Source organism: Panicum virgatum, chromosome 5N (assembly GCF_016808335.1).
Source record: "Panicum virgatum strain AP13 chromosome 5N, P.virgatum_v5, whole genome shotgun sequence".
NCBI lineage: Eukaryota > Viridiplantae > Streptophyta > Magnoliopsida > Poales > Poaceae > Panicum > Panicum virgatum.
Genome location: NC_053149.1, coordinates 27367650 through 27390893, shown reverse-complemented (window position 1 = coordinate 27390893; position 23244 = coordinate 27367650). Strand labels below are relative to the sequence as shown.

The 23244-nt window shown below is 45.5% G+C and overlaps 2 protein-coding genes across 6 annotated transcripts in view; both read right to left on the bottom strand.

Moving 5' to 3' along the window:
* LOC120673342 (piezo-type mechanosensitive ion channel homolog) overlaps positions 1 to 656 on the bottom strand; it is a 30292-nt gene extending 29636 nt beyond the window's left edge. Inside the window, exon 1 of one of the 5 annotated variants that reach the window (XM_039954139.1) lies at positions 353 to 656. Coding sequence is in view for 2 of the 5 variants with exons in the window: in XM_039954135.1 (XP_039810069.1) it covers positions 353 to 407 (55 nt within the window). In the remaining 3 variants the exon portion in view is untranslated. The remainder of the gene's footprint in view (positions 1 to 352) is intronic. The other 4 variants (XM_039954135.1, XM_039954136.1, XM_039954138.1 and 1 more) reach the window with 4 other exon arrangements.
* Positions 657 to 10989: 10333 nt separating this feature from the next.
* Positions 10990 to 12117, bottom strand: LOC120673341. Its single transcript, XM_039954134.1, has one exon. The coding sequence runs from the start codon at positions 11844 to 11846 to the stop codon at positions 11511 to 11513; it is 336 nt and encodes a 111-aa protein (XP_039810068.1). The 5' UTR covers positions 11847 to 12117; the 3' UTR covers positions 10990 to 11510.
* Between the last annotated feature and the right edge of the window lie 11127 nt (positions 12118 to 23244).

Sequence of the window (23244 nt, the reverse complement as noted above, 5' to 3'; positions counted from 1 at the left end):
AAGGGTAAAACCATGATAGATTGCCTAGTGGAAGTATCACAGAAAATTAAATGGTGCTAAAACGAAAGGATTTCTGCTCTGTCCAACAGGCACCGAGTTTCCCATCTTTGTATGACACCATCAGCGCGCGGTCAATGTCTCACCTAGGATACATTTTACCTTGTCAACCTCTTAATCGCGCCACTCAACACAGAAAGCTCTCGCAACTAGACACCATGTGCAGCTAAAATCGACGCACGGCGCCCACAGCTACAACCCAACCTAATCGGCAGAGACACCCGTGCCGCCGTGCGGAAGAGACGGGTTGGCATTTCGCGACGTTCTCGGATCGAAGGGGAGGAAGGAGGCGAACCTGCCAGGAGCACCAGCGGCAGCAGGAAGCCGGCGGCGCCCGTCCGCCTCGCCATCGCCCGACAGCGGCGCGGCGGTTCACGCCTTTTTCGCTTGGGCTTAGTCCGACCGGGCCGCCATCTCGGGCGCTCACACGAATCGGATCGAGAGCGCTGCTCGTCCTCCGCGCCGGGGAGGGAGAGATTGCGGCTGCCAGGGGAGGGAGATCTCACTGGGAAGGGTGGGGGGTCGGGGACTCGGGGTTCCTTCCTTTCCCCTCTGACGATGATCTCCGCTCCGCTCTTGGGCAAGTTTCGCTGTTTCGTGACGGTCCCGACCGACGGGGCCTACGTGCAGTCCTGCACGGACCACGGAGCGCGTGACACCCGAGCGCCGTGTTCCCTGACGGAGACATATCTGGTGCAATCACGGAACTGGTGAAATCACCGTGCAATCCGACTAAAAAGATTTTCAAAAAATTCTGAAAAAAATCATGAATGTACATCTCGGTCTACCCCATCTACATATAAAATTTCATGGTCAAATTCATCTTACTCTAGCAGTTACAAAAAAAACAAATTTGGGCTGCATTTGAACGTTACTGATTGTCAGAAAATTTGTCTTTTTTGTAACTGCAAGTGTAAGATGAATTTGATCGCGGAAATTTATATGTAGATGAGGTAGACCGAGATGTACATTTATGATTTTTTTCAGAATTTTTTGAAGACCTTTTTAATCGGATTGTACGGTGATTTCACCAGTTCCGTGACCGGATATGTCTCCTTCGCTCACGATTCGATTGCTCCGCCCCGCTTTGGAGTTTCCGGCATCGTGTGGGCCCTTCACCTTGGGACTTGCTGACTTGTGGGCCCATGGGACTTGCTGACTGGTTATATAAATTTTATTATGCACTTAAAATACGCTATGTCTAGACCTCTACTAGTTAAAAATATGAATTTAAAAAACGTACAATTCAGAATGAATGTAGGAGCACCGTCTAAATTAAACCGGCTTAAGTGTACTAATCATCATCTTAACACTTAATCAAGTTACTATGCACTTAAAGCGGTGTAATCTGACAAGCTGTCGGGTAAATCCCGATTAAACTACTGTACTCCAGGATCACAATTGCACTAGTAGACTCGTACGAAGACGAGCACAGGTGACACAAGTATACAACAAAACCAAATTAATTTACAACACTGAGTTTTACAGATAAGTTCAATATATCAAATACGGCGTTTTTAAACGTATAGCGGAAGTTTAAAATGGGGTTTCAAATACAATACGGTAGATGCAAACAACGATAAAAGGTGGGCTCCACATCCTGCCCACCGATGTGATGCCGATCTGCCCGACCTTCACGGAGAAGACGGGACCCACTCGACAGTCCACCCAGGAGGAAGTGGTTGTCCAATTCAGGACGCACAGACCTCCTCGAAGTCAGCGGAGACACAATCTGCTCAAAGAGGTTACAACAACAACCCTGAGTTTACTAATACTCATCAAGTCTTACCCGACTATGGTATATACTTAGCCGACTCCTAGATATGCAAAGCTGTTTGGCTCTGGAGTTATTTTGCTGAAAAGCTACTAATAGTGGATCCTTACTTTCAGTATTTTAGCTCAAGTTTATTATACAAATACCGACTAGATTTGCCTGTACATCTAGAGCACGCATGATTAATCACATTATCTTTTCAGAATACCACAGCCATACCTCATATTCTCAACTTTCCATTTCCAATTCCATCATTTACTACGATGTGACAGAGAGATCAAGGTTCTCATATCCGCGAGTCACAGTGAATCGATTCGATTTAACCTTGCAAGGTAGACTTAACCAACACGACCATGTAAACCCCGTCGGGCCACATGCATCAACTATTTACATCGTTATCACAACATCTGAATCGCGCCTGCTAAAACCCAGGTGTTGGGCCCCTCACGGTGAACTCCCAGAGAACCCGAAGGTGGCATCCATCCAACACCCGCCAACTCCCACGCCCAACGTAGCAGTTAGGGATTCAAAGTATCGTTGTAAAGCGGTACACAGCTTACCGGTTTCGACTACCTCCTACTTCCGGCATGTGGTTAGTACTGTTCAATCCTCGATCAGTAGTGCCAACAACGGTACGGTCCTCAATCGACACAGGCGGAGACTCACTTTCCATACCTTCCATATCCATAACCAAATTCATCTCCGTCCGGTCTCCATTTTTCCTTTTCTTTCCCAATGATTCATTCTCTAGTAACCCTTTCATAAGTAACAAGGACCTATATCTCGCGAGTGACAGAAATCACTCGACTTCTATCGGGTTCCTACTTAGCACATCATTTCTAACGATACTTGTATACTAGTAGAGACTCATAGGTACCTAGGGAGAGACATGCATACTAGGGTTTCATTCAACTCCTATAAAACTTAATGCACAATACTTAAATAATAACATTGAATACTGAAAGTAGGGGTTATGCTCCGGGGCTTGCCTTGCAAGTCAGTAGGGTTAGTGACTTCTTCGGGAGCTTGATCAACAACTTCTCCTGGCTGCGGTTCTCCTGTGGAAGGCTCTTGGACCGGCTCGGCAATCAGCTCGTAGGTGACTTCAGTTTCAGCGTCTATACGAATAAGAATATGTCATGCATGAAACTCAGGAAATGATGCAAGGCAATGCAGTAAACATACAAGAATGCATGGATAAAACGGATAACAACAGCCCTAACTATGGTTTAAAAGGGATGGTTCAGTGCTGAGATGGATTCCTGGTTCAAATGTCTTTGAGCCTGAAGTGTCTCCATCAAAGAAGACTAAGGAAAGCTCTTGAGTGGTTCAGGCTCAGCTCCATAATGCAAAAGGAGTGATTCAAGATTTTAGATACCTCTAAACAAGAACAAGTAAAACCATCTAACAAAAGGATCGAATCTAGCTTTTACATGGCTCTATCAGATAGAGCACAAAATTATGAAGCTATAGGAACTGGTTTTGCATTTTTAGCATTTTTCCTTGATTTTATATGACCCTTGCAAGCCTCAACTCAAATCAAACAATAAAACAAAACTACCCCTAATTTCCCCCTGACCAGCGGGCCCCACCCGTCAATGGAATAGAGAGAGGGGGGTGCTCTGCTCGTGAGCACGGCGGCCGTGAGGCCGGCCAGCCAGCAGAGCAGCGCGGGCGGGGCAGCGGCGGCTAGCACGCAGGGAGGTCGGCGCGCCCGCGGCCCGCACAGGGGCAGCGCGAGGGCCGAGCCCGGCGGTGGCGGTTGGGCGGCGGCGGCATGTGGCGGCGCGTGGTGGCAGGGCCATTCCGGCCGCGGCAGGGCCAAGCGGTGAGCTAGCAAGGCGGATCAAGCACCAGCACAGCCGGGTGACCTCGGGGCGCGCGACGGCGGTGTGCGGCCCCGCGCAGGGCGGCCCCGCGGCATGCGCGCGGCGGCGCTCCGGTGCCGGCGGTGTGGGATTCGAGCGGGGAAAGAGGCGGGAAGGATGAGTAGGTCGCGAGGAAGCTCACCACGCACTCGATTTGGGTGGAGGATGGCCAGAGATAGGAGATTGACAGAGAGGGGCGGAGCTCCAGTGAGGCAACAATGGTGGCCGGCGGTGGCGGTCTCGATTCAGTTAGGAAACGGCTCAATCGAGCTCGTGGAGGGGCATAGGAGGTGAAGGGTGAGGTGGGGCGACTCGGGCGTGGCGAATCAAGGCGGGGTGGCGAGGGGGTGGCCGGCGCGGCGAGCGGCGGCAGCTCTGTTCGGCTCTGCGCGACACGAGCGCGAGGAAGAAGATGGAGGGGAGGGGAACGGATAGGCTTCGCGAGCAGATAAGGGCGGCGCGCGAGCGCGGCGGGCAAGGTTCACCGACGGCCGACGCGTGGCGTCGCCGGCGCTGTTGCCGGTCGACGGCATGGGCGCGCGTACGGCATCACTGGAGAGCACAGTAACCGAGTTGAACTCGTTTGAATTGATTTGACCAAAGTTCGACCGCCCAAAGCTCCAAATTTCATATTGAAACTTGAAATTTATCCAAAATAGAAGTTGTAAAGGAAGAGAAGATCTACAACTTTTGTTTTGGGCGAAAGTTGATTTGAGGCTCTGATTAGGGAGAAAAACGCGATCGAACATGGCTAAATTGATGTTTAACACGCGAACTCGATTAACGCTAATGACATCGCTTAGGTCCTTAATTAGCAAGTTAAACACATGATTAGCGCCTCGATTAACACAGGGGTGTTACAACCCTTCCCCCTTAAAAGAATCTCGTCCCGAGATTCACGCATGATAGAAAGCATAAGGTGTAGAGATTTAAATGCAAAGGTACCTTGTTGAGCGTTTAAGAAATCTAGATACTTGGATCTCAGGAATTCTTCTTGCTCCCAAGTAGCCTCATCTTCCGAGTGGTTGCTCCATTGAACCTTATAGAACTTTATAGTACAGCGACGAGTAACTCGATCCTTGCGATCAATAATCTTGATAGGATGCTCAGGATAAGTGAGATCAGACTCTAGTTGAATTGAGTCGCTTTCAACAGCTTCAGTCGGAACTCTAAGGCACTTTCTGAGTTGTGATACATGAAAGATGTTATGAATTGCAAAGAGGTTTGCTGGCAGATCCAATTGGTAAGCCACAGGACAGCATTTTTCCACAATTAGATATGGACCAATGTAGCGGGGAGCTAACTTTCCTTTTATTCCAAACCTTTGCACGCCTTTCCAAGGTGATACTTTTAAATAGACATGGTCACCGACTTCAAAGGCGAGTGGACTACTCCTTTTATCCGCATAGCTCTTCTGCCGAGACTGCGCGATCTTCAAGTTCTCTTGGATAAGACGGACTTGTTCTTCGGCTTCTTGAACTATGTCGGGTCCAAAGATAGTTCTTTCACCTGCTTCAGACCAATTCAGAGGTGTTTGACATCGACGACCATATAGTGCTTCAAATGGTGCCATTTTGATGCTTTCTTGATAACTATTGTTATAAGAAAATTCAGCTAATGGCAAGCATTCATCCCATTTCTGCGGGTAAGCTAAGACACAGGCACGGAGCATATCTTCTACAATCTGATTTACTCTCTCTGTTTGGCCATCTGTTTGAGGATGATAGGCTAAACTGCGAATAAGATGGGTCCCCAAACAAGCATGTAGTTGCTCCCAAAAGCGAGCAACGAACTGGGTCCCTCGATCTGATATGATGGTCTTTGGCACACCATGTAAACACAATATGCGATCCATGTACAACTCAGCATACTTCTTTGCTCGATAGATAGTTTTAACTGGAAGAAAATGTGCTGATTTGGTAAGGCGGTCTACAATGACCTAGATCGAATCATAACCCTTTTGAGTTCGAGGTAAACCGACTATGAAATCCATGCTGATATCTTCCCATTTCCATTCAGGTATACTTAAAGGCTGTAGAGTTCCAGCCAGCCTGAGATGACTAGCTTTGACTCTCCGGCATATGTCGCATTCTGACACATATTTGGCTATTTCCCTTTTCATCCGAGTCCACCAAAATTGTTGTTTCAGGTCTTGATATATTTTGTTGCTACCAGGATGAATGGATAGTCGTGAGGTATGAGCTTCATCAAGAATCTGTTTTCTGAGCTCAAAATCTTTAAGCACCACTAATCGGCTCTTAAACCATAGTACATTCTCACAATCTTGGTGGAAATAATTTACTTTCGGATCTCCTTCTGAAATTCTTCTCTGAATTTCCTTTACTCCTTTATCTTTCTTTTGTGCTTCGATGATCAGATCACGAAGAGTAGGAGTGAGTTCTAGATGGGCCAATGTGCCATGTGGTACAATGCTCAAGTTCAACTTTTCCATTTCAAAACAGAGAGACTCACTTAATGTTATAGCCGAAAGACAATGACAGTGAGCTTTGCGACTTAGTGCATCCGCAACTACATTTGCCTTGCCATAATGATAATGTACTTCGAGTTCATAATCTTTAATCAACTCGAGCCATCATCTTTGACGCATGTTCAGATCAGCTTGAGTGAAAAGATATTTGAGACTCTTGTGATCTGTATAGATATTACAGAGTGTACCGATAAGATAATGTCGCCAGATCTTCAGAGCATGGACTACAGCTGCTAATTCAAGATCATGTGTAGGATAATTTTCTTCATGACGCTTGAGTGATCTAGAAGCATAAGCAATCACTCGATTTTCCTGCATCAGAACACAGCCTAAGGCATCACAATAGACATCAAATGGCTTTGCAGTATCAGGTTGGGCCAAGATTGGAGCCGAAGTGAGAAGTGTTTTCAATTTCTGGAAAGCTTCCTCACACTGGTTACTCCAATAGAACTTGACACCCTTCTTCAGAAGCTCAGTCATAGGTTTAGCTATTCTGGAGAATTCCGGAATGAACCGATGATAATAACCAGCTAAACCCAGAAAACTGCGGATTTGAGGAACTGAAGTTGGAACTTCCCAATCCAGTACATCTTGTACTTTACTGGGATCAACAGAAATACCTTCAGCGGATATGACATGACCTAGAAACGGAACTTCTTTCAGCCAAAAGTCACACTTGCTGAATTTGTCATTTAGCTGATGCTCTCTGAGACGCTGAAGTACAACATGAAGGTGTCGAGCATGTTCTTCCTCATTCTTGGAGTAGATTAAAATGTCGTCAATGAATACCATGACGAACTTGTCTAACTCCGACATGAATACCGAATTTATAAGGTACATAAAGTAAGCTGGAGCATTGGTTAATCCAAAAGACATAACCAAATACTCATACAGACCATAACGAGTGGAGAAAGTTGTTTTTGGTATATCAGATGGTCTGATTTTGATTTGATGATAGCCAGACCGAAGATTTATTTTTGAGAATACTTTAGCTCCGGCTAACTGATCAAAGAGATGGTCAATACGAGGGAGTGGGTATTTGTTCTTGATGGTGACCGCATTCAGGGGGTCGATAATCCACACATAACCTCAACCCTTAGTCTTTCTTCTTGACGAATAGAGCTGGGCATCCCCAAGGTGACGTACTCGGTCGAATGAAACCTTTATCTAGTAAATCTTGTAACTGAAGTTTTAATTCAGCTAACTCACTCGGAGTCATCTTATATGGCCTTCTGGATATGGGTGCTGTGCCAGGTTGTAACTCAATAACAAATTCAACATCTCGATCTGGAGGCATGCCTGGCAATTCCTCCGGAAACACATCGGAGTATTCAAAAACCACAGGAATTCCTTCTAAATGTTTCCCTTCCACATGATAGATTGTACTTTTTGGGATCTCGTAACGAGAAAGATGAACATCCATCGGACCATATGTAGAAGAGTTTAACCGAATGATGCGAGAAGTGGTATTAATGATAGAACCGTGCTTTTTCATCCAACTCATTCCAATTATGACATCTATCCCTTGACTTGGAAGGACAATGGGAGTGATCGGGAAATTTTTCCCACCCAAGTTAAGAGTCACATTCCGAACTACCCTGCCGGTAGTTAACCGTGTGCCCGGTGTCTGAATAATGTAGGGTCTTTCTAAGTATGTTACTCGTAATTGATGTCGAGCAACACATGCTTCACTGATAAAGGTATGGGATGCTCCAGAATCAAATAACACAGTAGCAGGGCAGTGATCAATGGAAAACATACCAGCCATCACTTTAGTACCCTTAGGAACATCCTCCAGTGTGGTGTAGTTCACACATCCGGTTTTAGCAGATACGATCTTTTTCTTCTGATCTTGCTGACTGGAACCTTGACCCAATGAGGGAGTCTTGTAGTTATTATGCCTAGGTGGCATAGGGCAGTCACGTGCGAAATGCACCAAATTACCACAGTTGTAACAGGGGTAGTTGTTGGGGCGTGTATCTTGTGGCACTAGAGGCCTCTGCCCCTGCTGCGGTGGTAGAAGATGTGGTGCCCACTACTGCCGTTGCTGTGGTGGCCTAACGACCCAATGATCTTGCTGCGGAGGGCGGTTTGGAGCCTGCTGAATCTTTGTCTGAACCAGCTTGTACCTCTGGGGTGCATTGCTAGAGGACTCCACAGGTGCCTTTCTTTTCTTGTCAGCCTTGTGTGCTAGCGTGGCATCTTCCTGAATGATGGCCTTATTAACTAGCTCACTAAAATTGTCACAAGTAGTGAGAGCTAGCTTATCCTGAAACTTTGTATTGAATCCCCTCCGGAAGCAATCTTGCTTCTTTTCATCAGTATCCACATGATAACCACCATATTGAGCTAACTGATTGAAAGTTTGGGCGTATTGAAGAATAGTTTGACTTTCCTGCTTCAGTGCTAGGAATTCTGCCGTCTTTGGGTGCCGGCGGTGCGGGATTCGAGCGGGGAAAGGGGCGGGAAGGACGAGTAGGTCGCGAGGAAGCTCACCGCGCACTCGATTTGGGGGGAGGATGGCCGGAGATAGGAGATTGACGGAGAGGGGCGGAGCTCCGGTGAGGCAACAATGGTGGCCGGCGGTGGCGGGCTCGATTCGGTTGGGAAACGGCTCAATCGAGCTCGTGGAGGGGCGTAGGAGGTGAAGGGCGAGGTGGGGCGACTCGGGGCGTGACGAATCAAGTCGGGGTGGCGAGGGGGTGGCCGGCGCGGCGAGCGACGGCAGCTATGCTCGGCTCTGCGCGACACGAGTGCGAGGAAGAAGATGGAGGGGAGGGGAACGGATAGGCTTCGCGAGCAGATAAGGGCGGCGCGCGAGGTTCGCCAACGGCCGACGCGTGGCGTCGCCGGCGCTGTTACCGGTCGACGGCATGGGCGCGCGTACGGCGTCACTGGAGAGCACAGTAACCGAGTTGAACTCGTTTGAATTGATTTGACCAAAGTTTGACCGCCCAAAGCTCCAAATTTCATATTGAAACTTGAAATTTGGCCAAAATAGAAGTTGTAAAGGAAGAGAAGATCTACAACTTTTGTTTTGGGCGAAAGTTGATTTGAGGCTCTGATCAGGGAGAAAAACGCGATCGAACACGGCTAAATTGATGTTTAACACGCGAACTCGATTAACGCTAATGACATCGCTTAGGTCCATAATTATCGAGTTAAACACATGATTAGCGCCTCGATTAACACAGGGGTGTTACAATGAAGAGATGCAAGAGTAATAACATGATGGTTTTCATCTCAGCTAGGAATGGCACGTGCGGATTCGGGTGCGGATTTGGCAAAAACCCGTCCGCAGGCGAATCCTTGGGTTGGGGATAACCAACCCGCAGGTAGATCCACGGGTGCATTTCTGTACCCGCATCTGCACTGCCCGCGGGTGTGGCAATAAATATAATAAAATATACAAATTCATCAATTTAAATAGTCAAATTGTACATTTCCATAAGTAATAAAGGCAAGCTTTCAAACTAACAAATAACAATTCACCATAGCAGCAGCATCACATAACAATACCTATGCTCATTTTATAGTTAATAACATAGTTGGGCTGGACCATACTTAAGCAGACTGGGCAAGAGTTTCTTTGTTTTCGGGTGGATGCGGGTCCACCCGCGGATGGAATTTCAAATATGCACCCACACCCGTAATACACAGGTGTGGGTCCTCCCGCGGGTGAAATATCGGATCCGTGCCTGCACCTGTTGGATTTGAAACCCGCGGATACCCGCATCCGCAGGTGGAATTGCCATCTCTAATCTCAACCACTTGCTGCATGGATAGTTTTAACACAGCTAGTTCTGAAGTCAAAGGGTTAAAAATCAAACTTTTATGATAATTGAAGGTTGAAATACAAACTTCAAATTTCAAATAATTGTTTTTACCCGCATAAAAAAGAATTGTATTGCATTAGAGTATTTTTCAAATGTTATACACTATTTGTTAATAATTCTTAAGGTACCATTACTTCCTTGGTTTGAAATTATTCGGACCAACAATTACTCCATGTCATTTGTGCAATAAAATATCACGTATTATTACAGAAATTATTTGTGGTAAGCCAATCCCAATAGAACCACGGGCACTTTGTAATTTAGAATGGAGAATACTTCATAATGAATCAATAAAGATCGCAAATCTAGATGGACTTCACAAAACTGTTTAACAACTAGAAAAAATATGTGTCTAATATAACTTAATTTTTATGTGTGAAGCAAGGTTATATTTTTAAAATTTTGTAATTATGATAAAATAATCATCAACCTTTATTGCCGCATGAGATGAAAACTAGAATGGTGTTGCCGCAAGGGTGTTTTCTTTTTGTCTGGATTGAGTTTGAGTAATAGCGGGATGTTGCGAAGTGCCTGCTTTGGAGTCAAATGGTTGGAGGTTTAAAATCGGATATATCCCTAAATCTTTGTATTTGCTGAGTTTTGATATTTCAAAAATTGTTCGATTAGTTTCATCCTAAGAAAATGTGGTTTTATAAGAGTACAATTTTGCTATGTTTCATAAATAACTTGCAACACATCGACGGTCTAGAAATGAACTTAATTAGTTTATAAGGTGACATTGTGCTAACATTAAGTAGTCGAGAGATGAACTTAGTATATAAAGGTGACATTATGCTAACATTAAGTAAACGATATTTGACCAAGTTGCGCTCCTTTTCTTCAAAAGAAAACGTTGATGCGCTCCCTCCTATACGATAAACAAGATGCGGGCTGGCCGCTGGCAGTAGGTTGGCAATGGGCCGGCCGCTGGCCAGGCGAGCTGCCGGTTGGTGAGATGGCGACTGATTGCGATTGAAATCAACACAATTTGACTTATTCAAATCCACAAGATTGAAACGTACTATATGCTTGCAGTACATTGATGAAGATGAACAACAGACCCAGAAAGTAAAGTAGCTTGCCTGCCTACCAGTCGAGATCGAGAGAGAGAGAGAGAGAGAGAGAGAGAGAGAGAGAGAGAGGTTTTCGTATTGTATACCGAGGAACCCCTTGCTTACCCTATACATGTAGTAAATTTCTATGTCACGGCCAAGTAATATACTGCTGCGGTCATTCTACACCGCCGTCGCGGTGGGGAGCCCACGGCGCGCCGCGTGCCTTGCCGCCTCCGGCCACACAATAAAACTGAGCCGGAGGCGGGGAGGCCTCGCCGCGCGGCGGCGCGGAACACGCACGCACCGCGAGACTAGCTAGAACCAACATACAGCTGCAGCCTGCAGCTCCATCGATCACGCGTCGACTACGAACTGAACTAACAAAGGGGGACGGACTAGTGAAAGAGGAACCGGGGAGGGGCCGCCAATCGATCACTCCAGCCGCAGGATGCGCCTGAGGTCGCGCGTCGCGGCGTCGTCGACGAGGAGGTCCACGGCGGCCGCGGCCTTCTTGACGGGGAACTGCGGCAGCGGCAGGGCGCTCGGCTCGGGGGACGTCGAGAACGCCGGCCCGGCGTACACCTCCGCGGCGGGCCTGGCCGCCTTCCTGCCGTGGTGCCTCCGGCCGGGCGCGGTAGCCGGCGGAGACCTCCTGCCGGCGACCGCGGGGTTGTTGCTGTTGCTGGGCCGCCGGTGCGACGCCGCCGGCCGGGTCCGGTGCGGCGCCGGCAGGAGGATGTTGTGCGCGCGCAGCACCTCGGTGGCCATATCTCTCGACAGGAGGATCGGCGGGGAGCTGAGGGAACGGGGGTGGTGGAGGCTAGTTGGGCTTGGGCGCTGGTTGCTGGTCGCAGTTTGGACCTGTGGAATTTTCCGGCGGGTCTGCGCGCAGGGCTCTTGTAGTGGTGGAAACGCGGAGGAGGAAGGAAGGGAGGAAGGGGAGGGGCGAGCAATGGATTTGGTAGACGCGTCGGCTGCTTTGCCTTCCGGCTTCCGGCGGGGGGGTTGGCTGCGGTGGACTTTGACGGCTTCCTCGCCGCGGCTTCGTTCCTCGAGTTGATCTCTTCGCCGCAGCTTCGTGCCGGTCAAGCTGCTTTTGAGCGAGCCTGCTTCGGGTCCCCGGCTCCTACACACACTTCAATATGTCGTGTCGACCAAGGGGCCATGGCTAGCAACTGCTAAATGCAACAGCAAAACGTATGTAACGAATGTACCGGCACTTCTCGGTAGTATTTTTGTGGGTCATATATTCCACGTTCGGGCAAATGTACAGAACTATATCCACTGGAGTAGTATTCTTGTACTACAATACAATTGCTCAGATAAGTGATGGTTTAAACATTTGCATAGTCTCTGAAATAAAACTCTATCCATAATTCTTATAACATATATTTGATGCAAATTTACTCATATCATATATAACATCCAAACCCAACGGACGCAAAATATTTATTAATCCAAGGTTGATATAGTTGTCTTTAGACTACCCAAAATATCACTTATTCCTGACTTGAGTGAGTAATATCTTTGGATTAATTAAGTAGTGTAATATTTTGGCTACTCAAATAATTTGTTAAGTTTCTAAATGGAGAATGTACTACTATCTATAAGTTCCGACAAAATAGTTGCAAACCTGCATTTGGAGAAATTTGGATGGAACTGTAGAGAAGGGGGCTTCAAGTTGGAATACACTTAACGGGATCTGTTTACGATGTTGTAACATAAACAATTGTATCAATTTAATGCTTGGGCATGCACTTTGTGTACACCCAGCACGTTCTTCCTTCCAAGATGGAGCAAGTTGTACCTGCCGGATGCAAGTGGGGTTGGTTGGTCTCTGAGCAAAACAAAACTCGTGCGTGTAGGTTGTCTCGCTACACTATTTTTTCCCCGAAGGGAGGATATATTTGTCCTGGTTTCAATAGCACGGTAGCATGCACAATTCTCGAAAAAAAATCTTCAATGCATGGAGTACTAAACGAAGTTTATTTGCAAAACTTTTTCACGGATGGGTGTAACTTTTCACGACGAATCTAATGACAGTAATTAATCGATGATTGGCTACAGTGATGCTACAGTAACCATCCTCTAATCGTGCGGTCAAAGACCTCATTAGGTTCGTCTCGCGAAGTAGTGCAGGGTTGTGGAGTTAGTTTTGCAAATTACCTTTATTTAGTACCCCTAATTATTGGTCAAAAATTTTGTGCTACTCATGCTACTATAAACCAAACAGGGCCATTAAAATGATGGAAAGTACAACCCCAGTTTTACAAATAGGATCCTAGAGAAAAGGAAAATTACAAAGGAGTCCAACAAACTCTTGTTCATCTTCCCGAGCTCAGACATCCCGTTCGAACGCCTAGGCCTCGATCTGCCGGAGCCAAAGCCCAAATCGAAGCCACCACTTCCAAATCCTCCACCGGCAGCCTCCGCATCATGGAAAAGCCGCAAGATCCACCACCCCAGACCAGTGGCGTAGCCAGAAATTTGCGGCTGGGTATGCCGAATATAGAAAAAAAAATTGAAGCTAATACGCAATATAGTTGACGATAAGTTGCATAACAAATCCATAATCGCACCGTTCGGCTGCTGTTACAGCTGCCACTGCCATTTTGCGCTGCCTCAACACGCGGTAGCTACAGCCAAGCGCTGTTGAACGGTGTGAATAATAACCGGTGGCGGTCTCCTTCGCACTGATGCTAGGGTGCTGGCACTGGGATGGCGAGGGGCTTGCGGCCTGCCCCTGCCGGAGTTGCCGTTGCCGAGTTGGGGAGGTCATCAGGATGAGAGAGCCGGATGCCGGTCGCCGGAGTGCCGCCAAACGCCGATCCAGGGGATAGGCGGAGGGCCGAGGCCCGAAGGCGAAGGGCTCAAAGCCGAGGGCCGGAGGCGCACTGGGGAAAACGCGGAGCCGGGGGGGGGGGACGGGGGCTCAGGGCGAGCTATGAGCAGAGACAATAGAATGATTCTTTTGCATTTGGGGCTTCCTTACTAGGCTTTGTTGAATTGGGTCCATAAGTTGTATATGATACTCTCTCCGTGTCAAAATAAATATAGTTTTTGGCATCCAAAATTTGTCCCACAAAGAATGTAGTTTTAGCTTTTAATGAGATTCATCTAATTAAAGCAATACCAATTATACCAAGAAAGCATTGCATAGAAGAACGTATAGAGCGAATCAAATATTTAGTAGATATTATTTTTCTAGTTTCAATGTGTATGCATTCATTAAGGATCTAGAAAACCAAATAAATAATACAGTTTTCAATCACAATTGGTAGAAGTAATTATAGGTAACAAAGTTATTTTTTTTGAATGAGTAATGTGTTTGAAATTTTCTAAAACTACAATTTTTGTGCAATGGAGTATATACATCTATGAATACATGTTGATATTTTTCTCTAAATTTTGGGTATGCCTAGGCATACAGGGGCATACCCCTGGCGCCGCCCCTGCCCCAGACCTCCGGTCGAGATGGATTTGAGACACCGAAAGACCATCGGCGAGCATACCGACGGGGGAAGAGGAAGAACGAATTCGCAGCCGGCGACAAAGCCCCCGACCAGGAAGGAGAAGCCCACCAGGGAGCACGGAGGATCCATCCCCAACGCGAAGAGGACCAAAGCAAACCTCATACTGATGTTCATGGAGCCGACACCGCAAGCAACACCGACGCCAGGAAATCGTAGAGGAAATCTTATTCTCCATGGGCCACCGCCAGCTTCATGTACACCGGCACCAGCACTGGCCCAGGGGAACAAAAGAGGCCGCCATGAAGATACCCGCGTCGCCGACGAGCCGAACCGACCACGGAGCTCTTCACCGGCAAACCCTAGCCTACTAGCAGCCTACCTAAGCTAGAAGCTACTCTACGCCGGACACCGATCCACCCAATTCCCTCCTCACTCCGCCAGCGGGGAGGCAGCCGGAGGAGGGAATCGGCGGGATTGACGCCGGAAACGGCGTCGCCTTTCTTTACGCCTTGCTGTACTGTAGAAGGGGAAAAGAGAAGAGACGAGAGAGGTCTCTCTCCGCTACACTAATATTTCATTGTTCCATTTCGTAGTGTCATAGAGTGTCATGTTATCTAAGAATATTTGAGTTTTGGCAAATGAAACAAGGTCCCCCAACACGACTTTTTTAAGAAAAGAACAAGGTCCCCCAATGCAAAGTTTCTGAAAGAGCATCTAAGCCTCTAGTGGATTTTAGTGTATTGAATGACAACACGATTAAAAAACTAACTTATTTAAATGAGATTATGAGTAAAAATTCAATTAAGGAATTGATATTAAATGAGATGGCTCATGTATTGCAAGTGTGTGTATCCCATTGGCATTATCTATATGTGACAAGCAAATTAAGAAAGAAAAACTTAGAGCAAGTTAGTCATAGTCAATTTGAAAGGCTCAAACATTGATTAAGGTTTGTTCAACTTACGATGGGGTTCAAAGTGACAAGCAAAGGTTTTGTGAATGAGACATGATATGCTTATGCATAGTCTTAAACTTAGAAGACTTGTCATATGTGATAAATATTGGTTATCAAAGGAAGCAAGCAAGGTACATGTGAATGAGACATGAGTTTACGTATATATATAAGTCTCAAATTGGAAAGGTTGCATATGAAATTGAATTGGGGATTCAAATTGATAAAGAAGATTTCATGCATGACATAAATCAACGTGAGTTCAAAATGGACGGCTAGAATGAATGTAGAAGATCGAGAGGCGACACAGGGCGACGTCTTGGGGGGAGCAAGGAAACCGATATGGGTTAAAGACCGGAGATCATAGAGTCATGAAGAGCTCTATGTTGAAGAGTGTCATTACTTGAATGAAAGAGGTGACTTGTGAATCAAAAATGAATTTCATTCTTATGCGATGGAAGATTCAAAGTCACTACCTCAAAGCGGGTATATATACTCAATGAATTGAAGATTTTGAAGTCCTCATGATATTGATTGAAAAAAAAATCAGCATGATCTTGATGAGAAGGTGTTTGTTTGTTTCAATTGTGCACTTGAGTGTAGTTATGCCGTACTATCAAGGGGAATGCAACATCAGTGAGTTTAGATAAAATCAAAGTGCTCATAGCAGTTCCTGGAGAGTTTAGCCCGAGAGAACTAAATAATTGCTATAATCAGTGAGAGACCAGTCTGACAGGTCCAGGGGACCGGTCTGACCGATCTGTGTGTGTTTAGTTTTAACAGCTATTTTTCATGTCCGACCTGTCTAACCAATCAAAGGGACCAGTCACTTCACCCATGCGAAGTGCTGAAGCCATTCCATTTCAGGACACTATGAGAGCCCTGTGAGCACTAATGGAGTCCTCCCCAACATCTCTTTGTGAGACTTGTTTGATTCTTGTTGAATTTTTGTGTTGGGTTGAGTGGAGCCTCTCTTTGAGAGCATTTGAGCAAGAGAGCATCATCCCTAGCTCTGAGCGCTTGTGGTTGCATTGGCCAACTAGTTGAAACATTTGTTACTCTTGGAGGTGAAGCCTCCTAGATGGCTAGGCGTCGCCGGCTAGCTCCTAAGATTGTGGTAAGCAGGTGCAAGTTTGTTGCAGCAGCGATCTTGTGCCACGAGGGTGCATGATCATATAGTGGAAAAGAGAAGATAGCTTGACCTTGCGGTTGCGATAAGCTTCCTCAACAAATAGTAGGATTCACACGTGGGTACACGGGGTGAATCTGAACTTTGGTGAAATAAATCATTGTGTCTCTCTTGCATCATCTTCATTTTGGTTTGCCTCACTCTTTTGCATAGAGTTCTTGAGCTTGAATTGTGCTTTCGCTTCGATCTACTTGGCTATGCTTTACTTGTGTGAAGGATACTGTTAGAAATACTCTGCAGAAGGATTACACCAAGTCTTGTATAGGCTCAAGCTCAAGAAGAGGATTTTTCTCTGTTGCTGTCTGTGTGTATGCACATACCGGCCTGACCAGTCCAGGCAGTGTCAGCAGGGTTAAGGGATTAAATTTCAAGAAAAGCCTATTCACCCCATAGGCTACGATATCGTGTGATTAAGATCCTTTCAGTTTCATTTCACAATTTCATAGACAGCCATGGCATTTAATTGTGAGGCCTGTGATTGGGCGTAACTGCATGAAATAAAACTTTATAGCCCCAAATGCAAGTTTCAACAAGTTTCATAATCTTGAAAACATTGTATACACAGGTTCATCCTAATGAAACTTCATCCCTCTCTTTCTTCATAATTATCCTATTATTCATCATAGATGTTGATGTGTCACTATATTTAATGCGCGTGAAACCTTAAATTTGCACTAGGATTACTGATTACCTTGAGACGACAACCACTTCCTCATGCACACCCATGATTCATCACTGAATGTACATACTATGCATTAATCTCCCTCGAATTCAAATCTTACACCAGTCAACATCCAAGTCGTATTATCAATTTATCATGTGAAAAATATTTCCCGCCATCTTTGTGGCTTCTGCTTGTCGAAACCTCACCTGTATGCTACTACTGCATACGAAGTGAATACATATGTTCTTTCACTGGTCTGTAGTTGCCGCACATGCCAACAAATTTCTTAAATTTTTGTAAGTGGTAAATTTATGCCTTGACTTTGATTCTACTAGTACTTTGTTTTTGCTATGTGTGATTGATTCATCTCCGAAATTCTAATTAACTTGCATATCTAGAGAAATCCACGCCTTCCAAATAAAGCATCTAAAGGTTGTAGTGGGCTTTGTGACCAGATTCCATCTTATTTTCGGGGGCTTCTTGATCAGGATGCATATAATCTTCTATCTTCTTATATACGCTATCCAGATTCTTCTACAACAGAACATAATAATAAGAACATATATACTAACTTCATTCTTTTGATGTTCTAAATATTAACATAATCTCCAACATATATCTTTAAAAATATTATTGTTAAGTACTATTATTCAAATTTACTCAAATATAGTCATTTGAAACTATTTTTTATGAGAAATCTAGTAGGACAATATTTCCATGTGACAAGTCTCAACGTGTTTATGTGTATCAATGGTCATCTTAAGCATCATCTAAAGGCATCCCTGATCGTTACTTACTCCTCAATTTTTAAAAGAGTGCTATTCTAGCTCTATCCACTACTAGATTTGATATAATTTCTGAGGGGTTTATTTGAGTGGTCGAGGGGGGATGCACTTGCTATATATTGTGCATGCCAATTGCTGACAATATTTAAGTATCACTACAGCATTTTTCACGCGTAAATATCATTTGCCTACAAAGAATCGCCATCCAACATAATTTGATGAGGTGCATGAATCAAAGAAGGATCCCGTCGGCCACCTGCAAACACCTCTCAGTAATTGTGTCAGTTCTTGTAGTGATCATAGTCAAATCATCTTGAGTTTAGCCAAATTTATAAAAAGAGTATCAACGTTTCCAACACATATACTATGGAAGTATATTTCATTTTTGAATCTAGTGATTCCTATTTTGTTTCATAAATATTGATGATTTTTTTTATAAATTTAGTCAAACTTAAGATTGTTGAATTAGGACCAATCTGGAATGACATTCTTTATGGGGTGGAGTGAGAGTATTTGTTGACGTGAGATGATAACACACCAAGCCCAGGAGCCCCGTACGCCAAGTCCGGACTGCATTTGATTTGAACCAAAGTGTGCCAGTCAATTTGACCTGTAAATTGACAAGGAAACAACAAACCGTCAAATTCAAGAGTGTATCGGCTAGATTTCCGAATCACTCTTACACTGCGTATCGACAAGGCCCTGCCGATACAGAAGATGACAATAGATCGGGTATGATAAGCGTGTAATAAAAGCGATCTACAAGGGATCGGCAATGAGCTGCCGATGCCGATAAGCAACTAGACGGCTAGATCTAAAGCCGACACGTGCCAGGTAACAGTGTACAAACTCACGAATGTATGGATCTGGACAAAGCTAAGCTTATGATTAAATCTAATCGGCTTTACAAGATTTAGCGTGATAAATAAGGAGCTTACAACCGATTAAACAGATCACTAAGCCGGGTAGTTTGTGAATGAATCTAAACGAGAAAACAGCGATGCGCCCGAGATCAAAGCTTAGATAAATTCAGTAAATTTTGAATAGATCTGAACGAAGCCACAACGATGCGCCCGGAAGCTAAAGCTCAGATTTACTCGGTAAATGAAGACTTACCAGCAAACCAAGTCGCTCGAATGTGAGGCATCCTTGATCAGCTTGAAAGAACTCGCGGAAAAGAAAAAGGATGGTGAAGCCGCCGACGAGAAAGTAAATTGCAAGTAGTAAAGTTTGTTTGTTTGGATGTGTATCAATCTTTATAATAGCCAGGGGCTCATATTTATACCCCACGCTAACACAATCCTAGCCAATTACGGCAAAGCACAATTCTATCTTAAGGAACAAAAACTATTCTAAAAATAAAATAACTCTTGCCAAACCGAAGCTAAATTATCTGGTCAACCTCCTCTTCTTCGGTCAGCAAGATCTTTGACCGTGGCACATGATCTCCTCTCCAAACCCACTGATCGTACGATGCAGAACCTTTTCTCCTCTGCAACACTCTTCCTTGACACATGCCAAAATCCGGTGTCAACACATGCCCCCCAATTTTGGAGTAAAAGTGTTCTTTTTACTTTGAAATTAAGCTTTGTCATGATTACGCTGCCGAACGGTCTCTTCACTTACTGCCGTCTCGCTTCCCGTGCGGGTGGCGAATGAAAATATCTTCTTTGCCCTCAACCCTTCACCTTCTCAGCCGCACAACGGGAATCTAGCGATTCACCTTCCATCTTTTTACCCATATATCCCTCGATTAGACCCAGGAGTAAAGGCTGCACCGGCGCACGCAACCGATTCATCTCCCCCATCTTGGGCTATCAATTGCCCCATCGGCACTGTAGTTTCTCTATCGGCCAGAGCTCCTTTTGCCTTCTTCTTCCTCAAGCTCTTCCAAAAACCCTAGCCTTTCCTTCCTCTCCCGAGCAAATGGCCTGCAACAAGCGCACCGGCGAGGGTTCCTCCGGCACTCCTCCACCACTCTGTCCTCGCCTCGGGTAAGACGTCGTTCCTGTTTGTCAAAGCCGTATCTCAGATCTGCTTCTGACCATCTTCTCATCTCCGCAGAGACGCCGCCGTTGAGCTCCCGGCCAACTTCCAGAACCTGGATGAGGGCACCCATGGTTACATCCGCGACCTCCTCTGCCAACTCGCCGAAGCCCGCCGCAACCTCGACCGGGCACAGACGGATCAGGTCGTCGTCCGCGGCCATCTCACCAACGCCGACACCAAGGTCGCAAGTGAGTCCTCTTGGCCATGCCTCCTCTGGTGAGATTCTCCAAGTTTCTGCTCTAATCTTTCAACCTCCCAGACTTGGAGTCGCAGGTCTAGACCCTCCTGGAAGCCTCCCGAGTCGCCATAGACTCGGTGAACGCGAGGGGAAGCACCGTCGCCGCATGCCTCTGGAACGTCCTGGCCCGCGTCACGGAGGTTGCCGAGCATGGGGTCCACGTGGGCGCTGCCAGGGCCATCGTCGTTGTCTCCCACATGTCTGGAGCAGACTACCGGCAGTGGAAGCCGGTCTTCCCCGAGTGGGGAGCGGCGAGGGAAGCCTTCGACGAGCTGGTTGACAATCTCAGCCTTCCCGCCGACGCCATCGTCGCCGACGTGAGCTTGGAGGGGGTCGTCAGCAACCTCTTCGGAGCAGAGTCAGATTAGGTTGTAGAACGTAACATCCTATCTGGCTCTTTTGTAAAAATAATTAATGGACTGGCTTCCTCCCCTTGCTTCTGTCTTTCGTCTCCACTTTGCTGCGATTTAATTTTCTATCTTGCAATCCACGACCATCGCACTAAACGAAGCAACACACCTCCACGATCCAAAATTGAACAGAAAATCCGAATCAAATTCGAACCATATGTCTGGATTGTATTTTTGATCTAAGGGCAATATATGTCATATCGGCCACGAAAACACTTGAACGCATTACGATACGATCAAGTCCTTTCTTATTTTACGCTAAAGGCGATATGTTTGTCTGTATCGGCAATTATGAAACAAACCGATCTTTTCGTGAAATCGGCTATGCATCTACCCACACACTTGGGTAATATTTCTTTAGATACTTGCCATTAAGTGCACTGAAAAACTCTTCTCCTTCTAGTGTCTCCAAAATATACATATTTCTAGGAACACATCTGCTGATCTTGTACGGCTCTTCCCACGTCGGGGACCATTTACTGAACTTGGGATCTTTTGTTCCTATCGGCAAGACCAGTTTCCACACCAAGTCTCCTTGGTCAAAAGATTTGGCTTTGACTTTCTTATCATACCATCGGCCCACTCTAGTTTTGTTAGCCTCAATATTGATGAGAGCGTTCAGCCGATGCCCAGCTAAATCTTCCAACTCATCCTTCATCAATGTGGTATAATCTTCTGTTGTTAACTGATCTTGGAATGTAACCCGTCTAGAACCAAGCCTAATTTTCCATGGAAGTACCGCTTCATGCCCATAGACCAACTGATACGGAGACACTTTGGTAGCCCCATGGCAAGACATTCTGTAGGCCCACAAAGCTTCACTAAGAGTCGTGTGCCATTTCATTGGTTGTTCTTCAATTTTCCTCTTAATTAACTTGATGATCCCTTTATTGGAAGCTTCTGCCTGACCATTGGCTTGAGCATAATACGAAGAAGAATTCAACAACTTGATCCCTATACTCACAGCAAACTCTCCAAATTCCTCTGAAATAAACATACTGCCTTGATTGGTTGTGATAGTTTGTGGTGTGCCAAACCGATACACAATATGCTCCTTCACAAACTCAATCATCTCTTAGGACGTCATAGTTTTCAGAGGAATTGCTTCAACCCATTTGGTGAAATAATCTGTTGCCACCAGTATGAACTTGTGATTCTTGCTAGATGGTGGATAAATCTGCCCAATCAAGTCAATTTCCCATCCTTTGAACGGCCACGGCTTAATAATAGGATTCATAGCCGATGCCGGTGCTCTCTGCACATTGCCAAATTTCTGACACCCTTGACAACCTTTATAATAAGTGAAGCAATCTTCTAACATGGTTGGCCAAAAGTATCCGTTTCTCCTGATCACCCACTTCATTTTATATGCCGATTGATGTGAACCACAGACACCCTCGTGTATCTCTCCCATCAAGACCTTAACTTCTTCTTGGTCAAGACATCTGAGTAGAACTCCATCAATCGTCCGATAATACAATTCTCCTTCAAGCAACACATACTTAGTCGCCTGAAATCTGATTCTTCGGCTCACTTTCTTGGAGGGATTTTCCAAATACTCTACAACCTCTTTCCTCCAATCATCAGCAGGCAACTCCAAAGTCATCACACCTTCCATCGGCCGATAACCAGAAGCATGTTGTGCCAGCCGATTAGCATCACCATTGTAAAGCTTGGGTACATGCTCTATGGTCACTTTTTTGAATTCTCTCAGCAATCGGCAACATTCTTCATGATAAACCCGCAGAATATCATCTTTACATTCATATATGCCGATCAGTTGATTGACCACTAACATAGAATCTCCAAATATTTCTACTGCATCAGCTCCGATTTCTTGCAACAGCCGAATTCCTTTAAGCAAAGTCTGGTACTCAGCCTGATTGTTAGTAGCAGTAGCTTCTATTGGAAAAGACAACTCAAATGTTGTCCCCCGAGGCGACGCCAAGATAGTGCCAATGCCAGATCCAACTCCACATGATGAACCATCAAAGAATAATGTCCATGGAACTAGATCGACAACTCCCAATTCTGGCCCACAATGTTGAACAACAAAATCGGCCATGATTTGCCCTTTAACCGCTTTAGCCGATTCATATCTCAAATCAAATTCTGATAATGCCAGGATCCATTTTTCAATTCTCCCACTCAAAATAGGCAACGAGAGCATGTATTTAATAACATCATCTTTGCTTACCACAACACACTCAGCCGATAACAGATAATGTCTAAACTTGGTACAAGAAAAGTATAAGCAGAGACATAATCTTTCAACAGGAGAATACCTAGTTTCAGCATCCAAGAGTCTTCTACTGACGAAATATATCACGCGTTCTTTTTCCTCGAACTCTTGAATAAGGGCCGATCCGATAGCACGCTCATCAGCCGATAAATATAACTTAAACG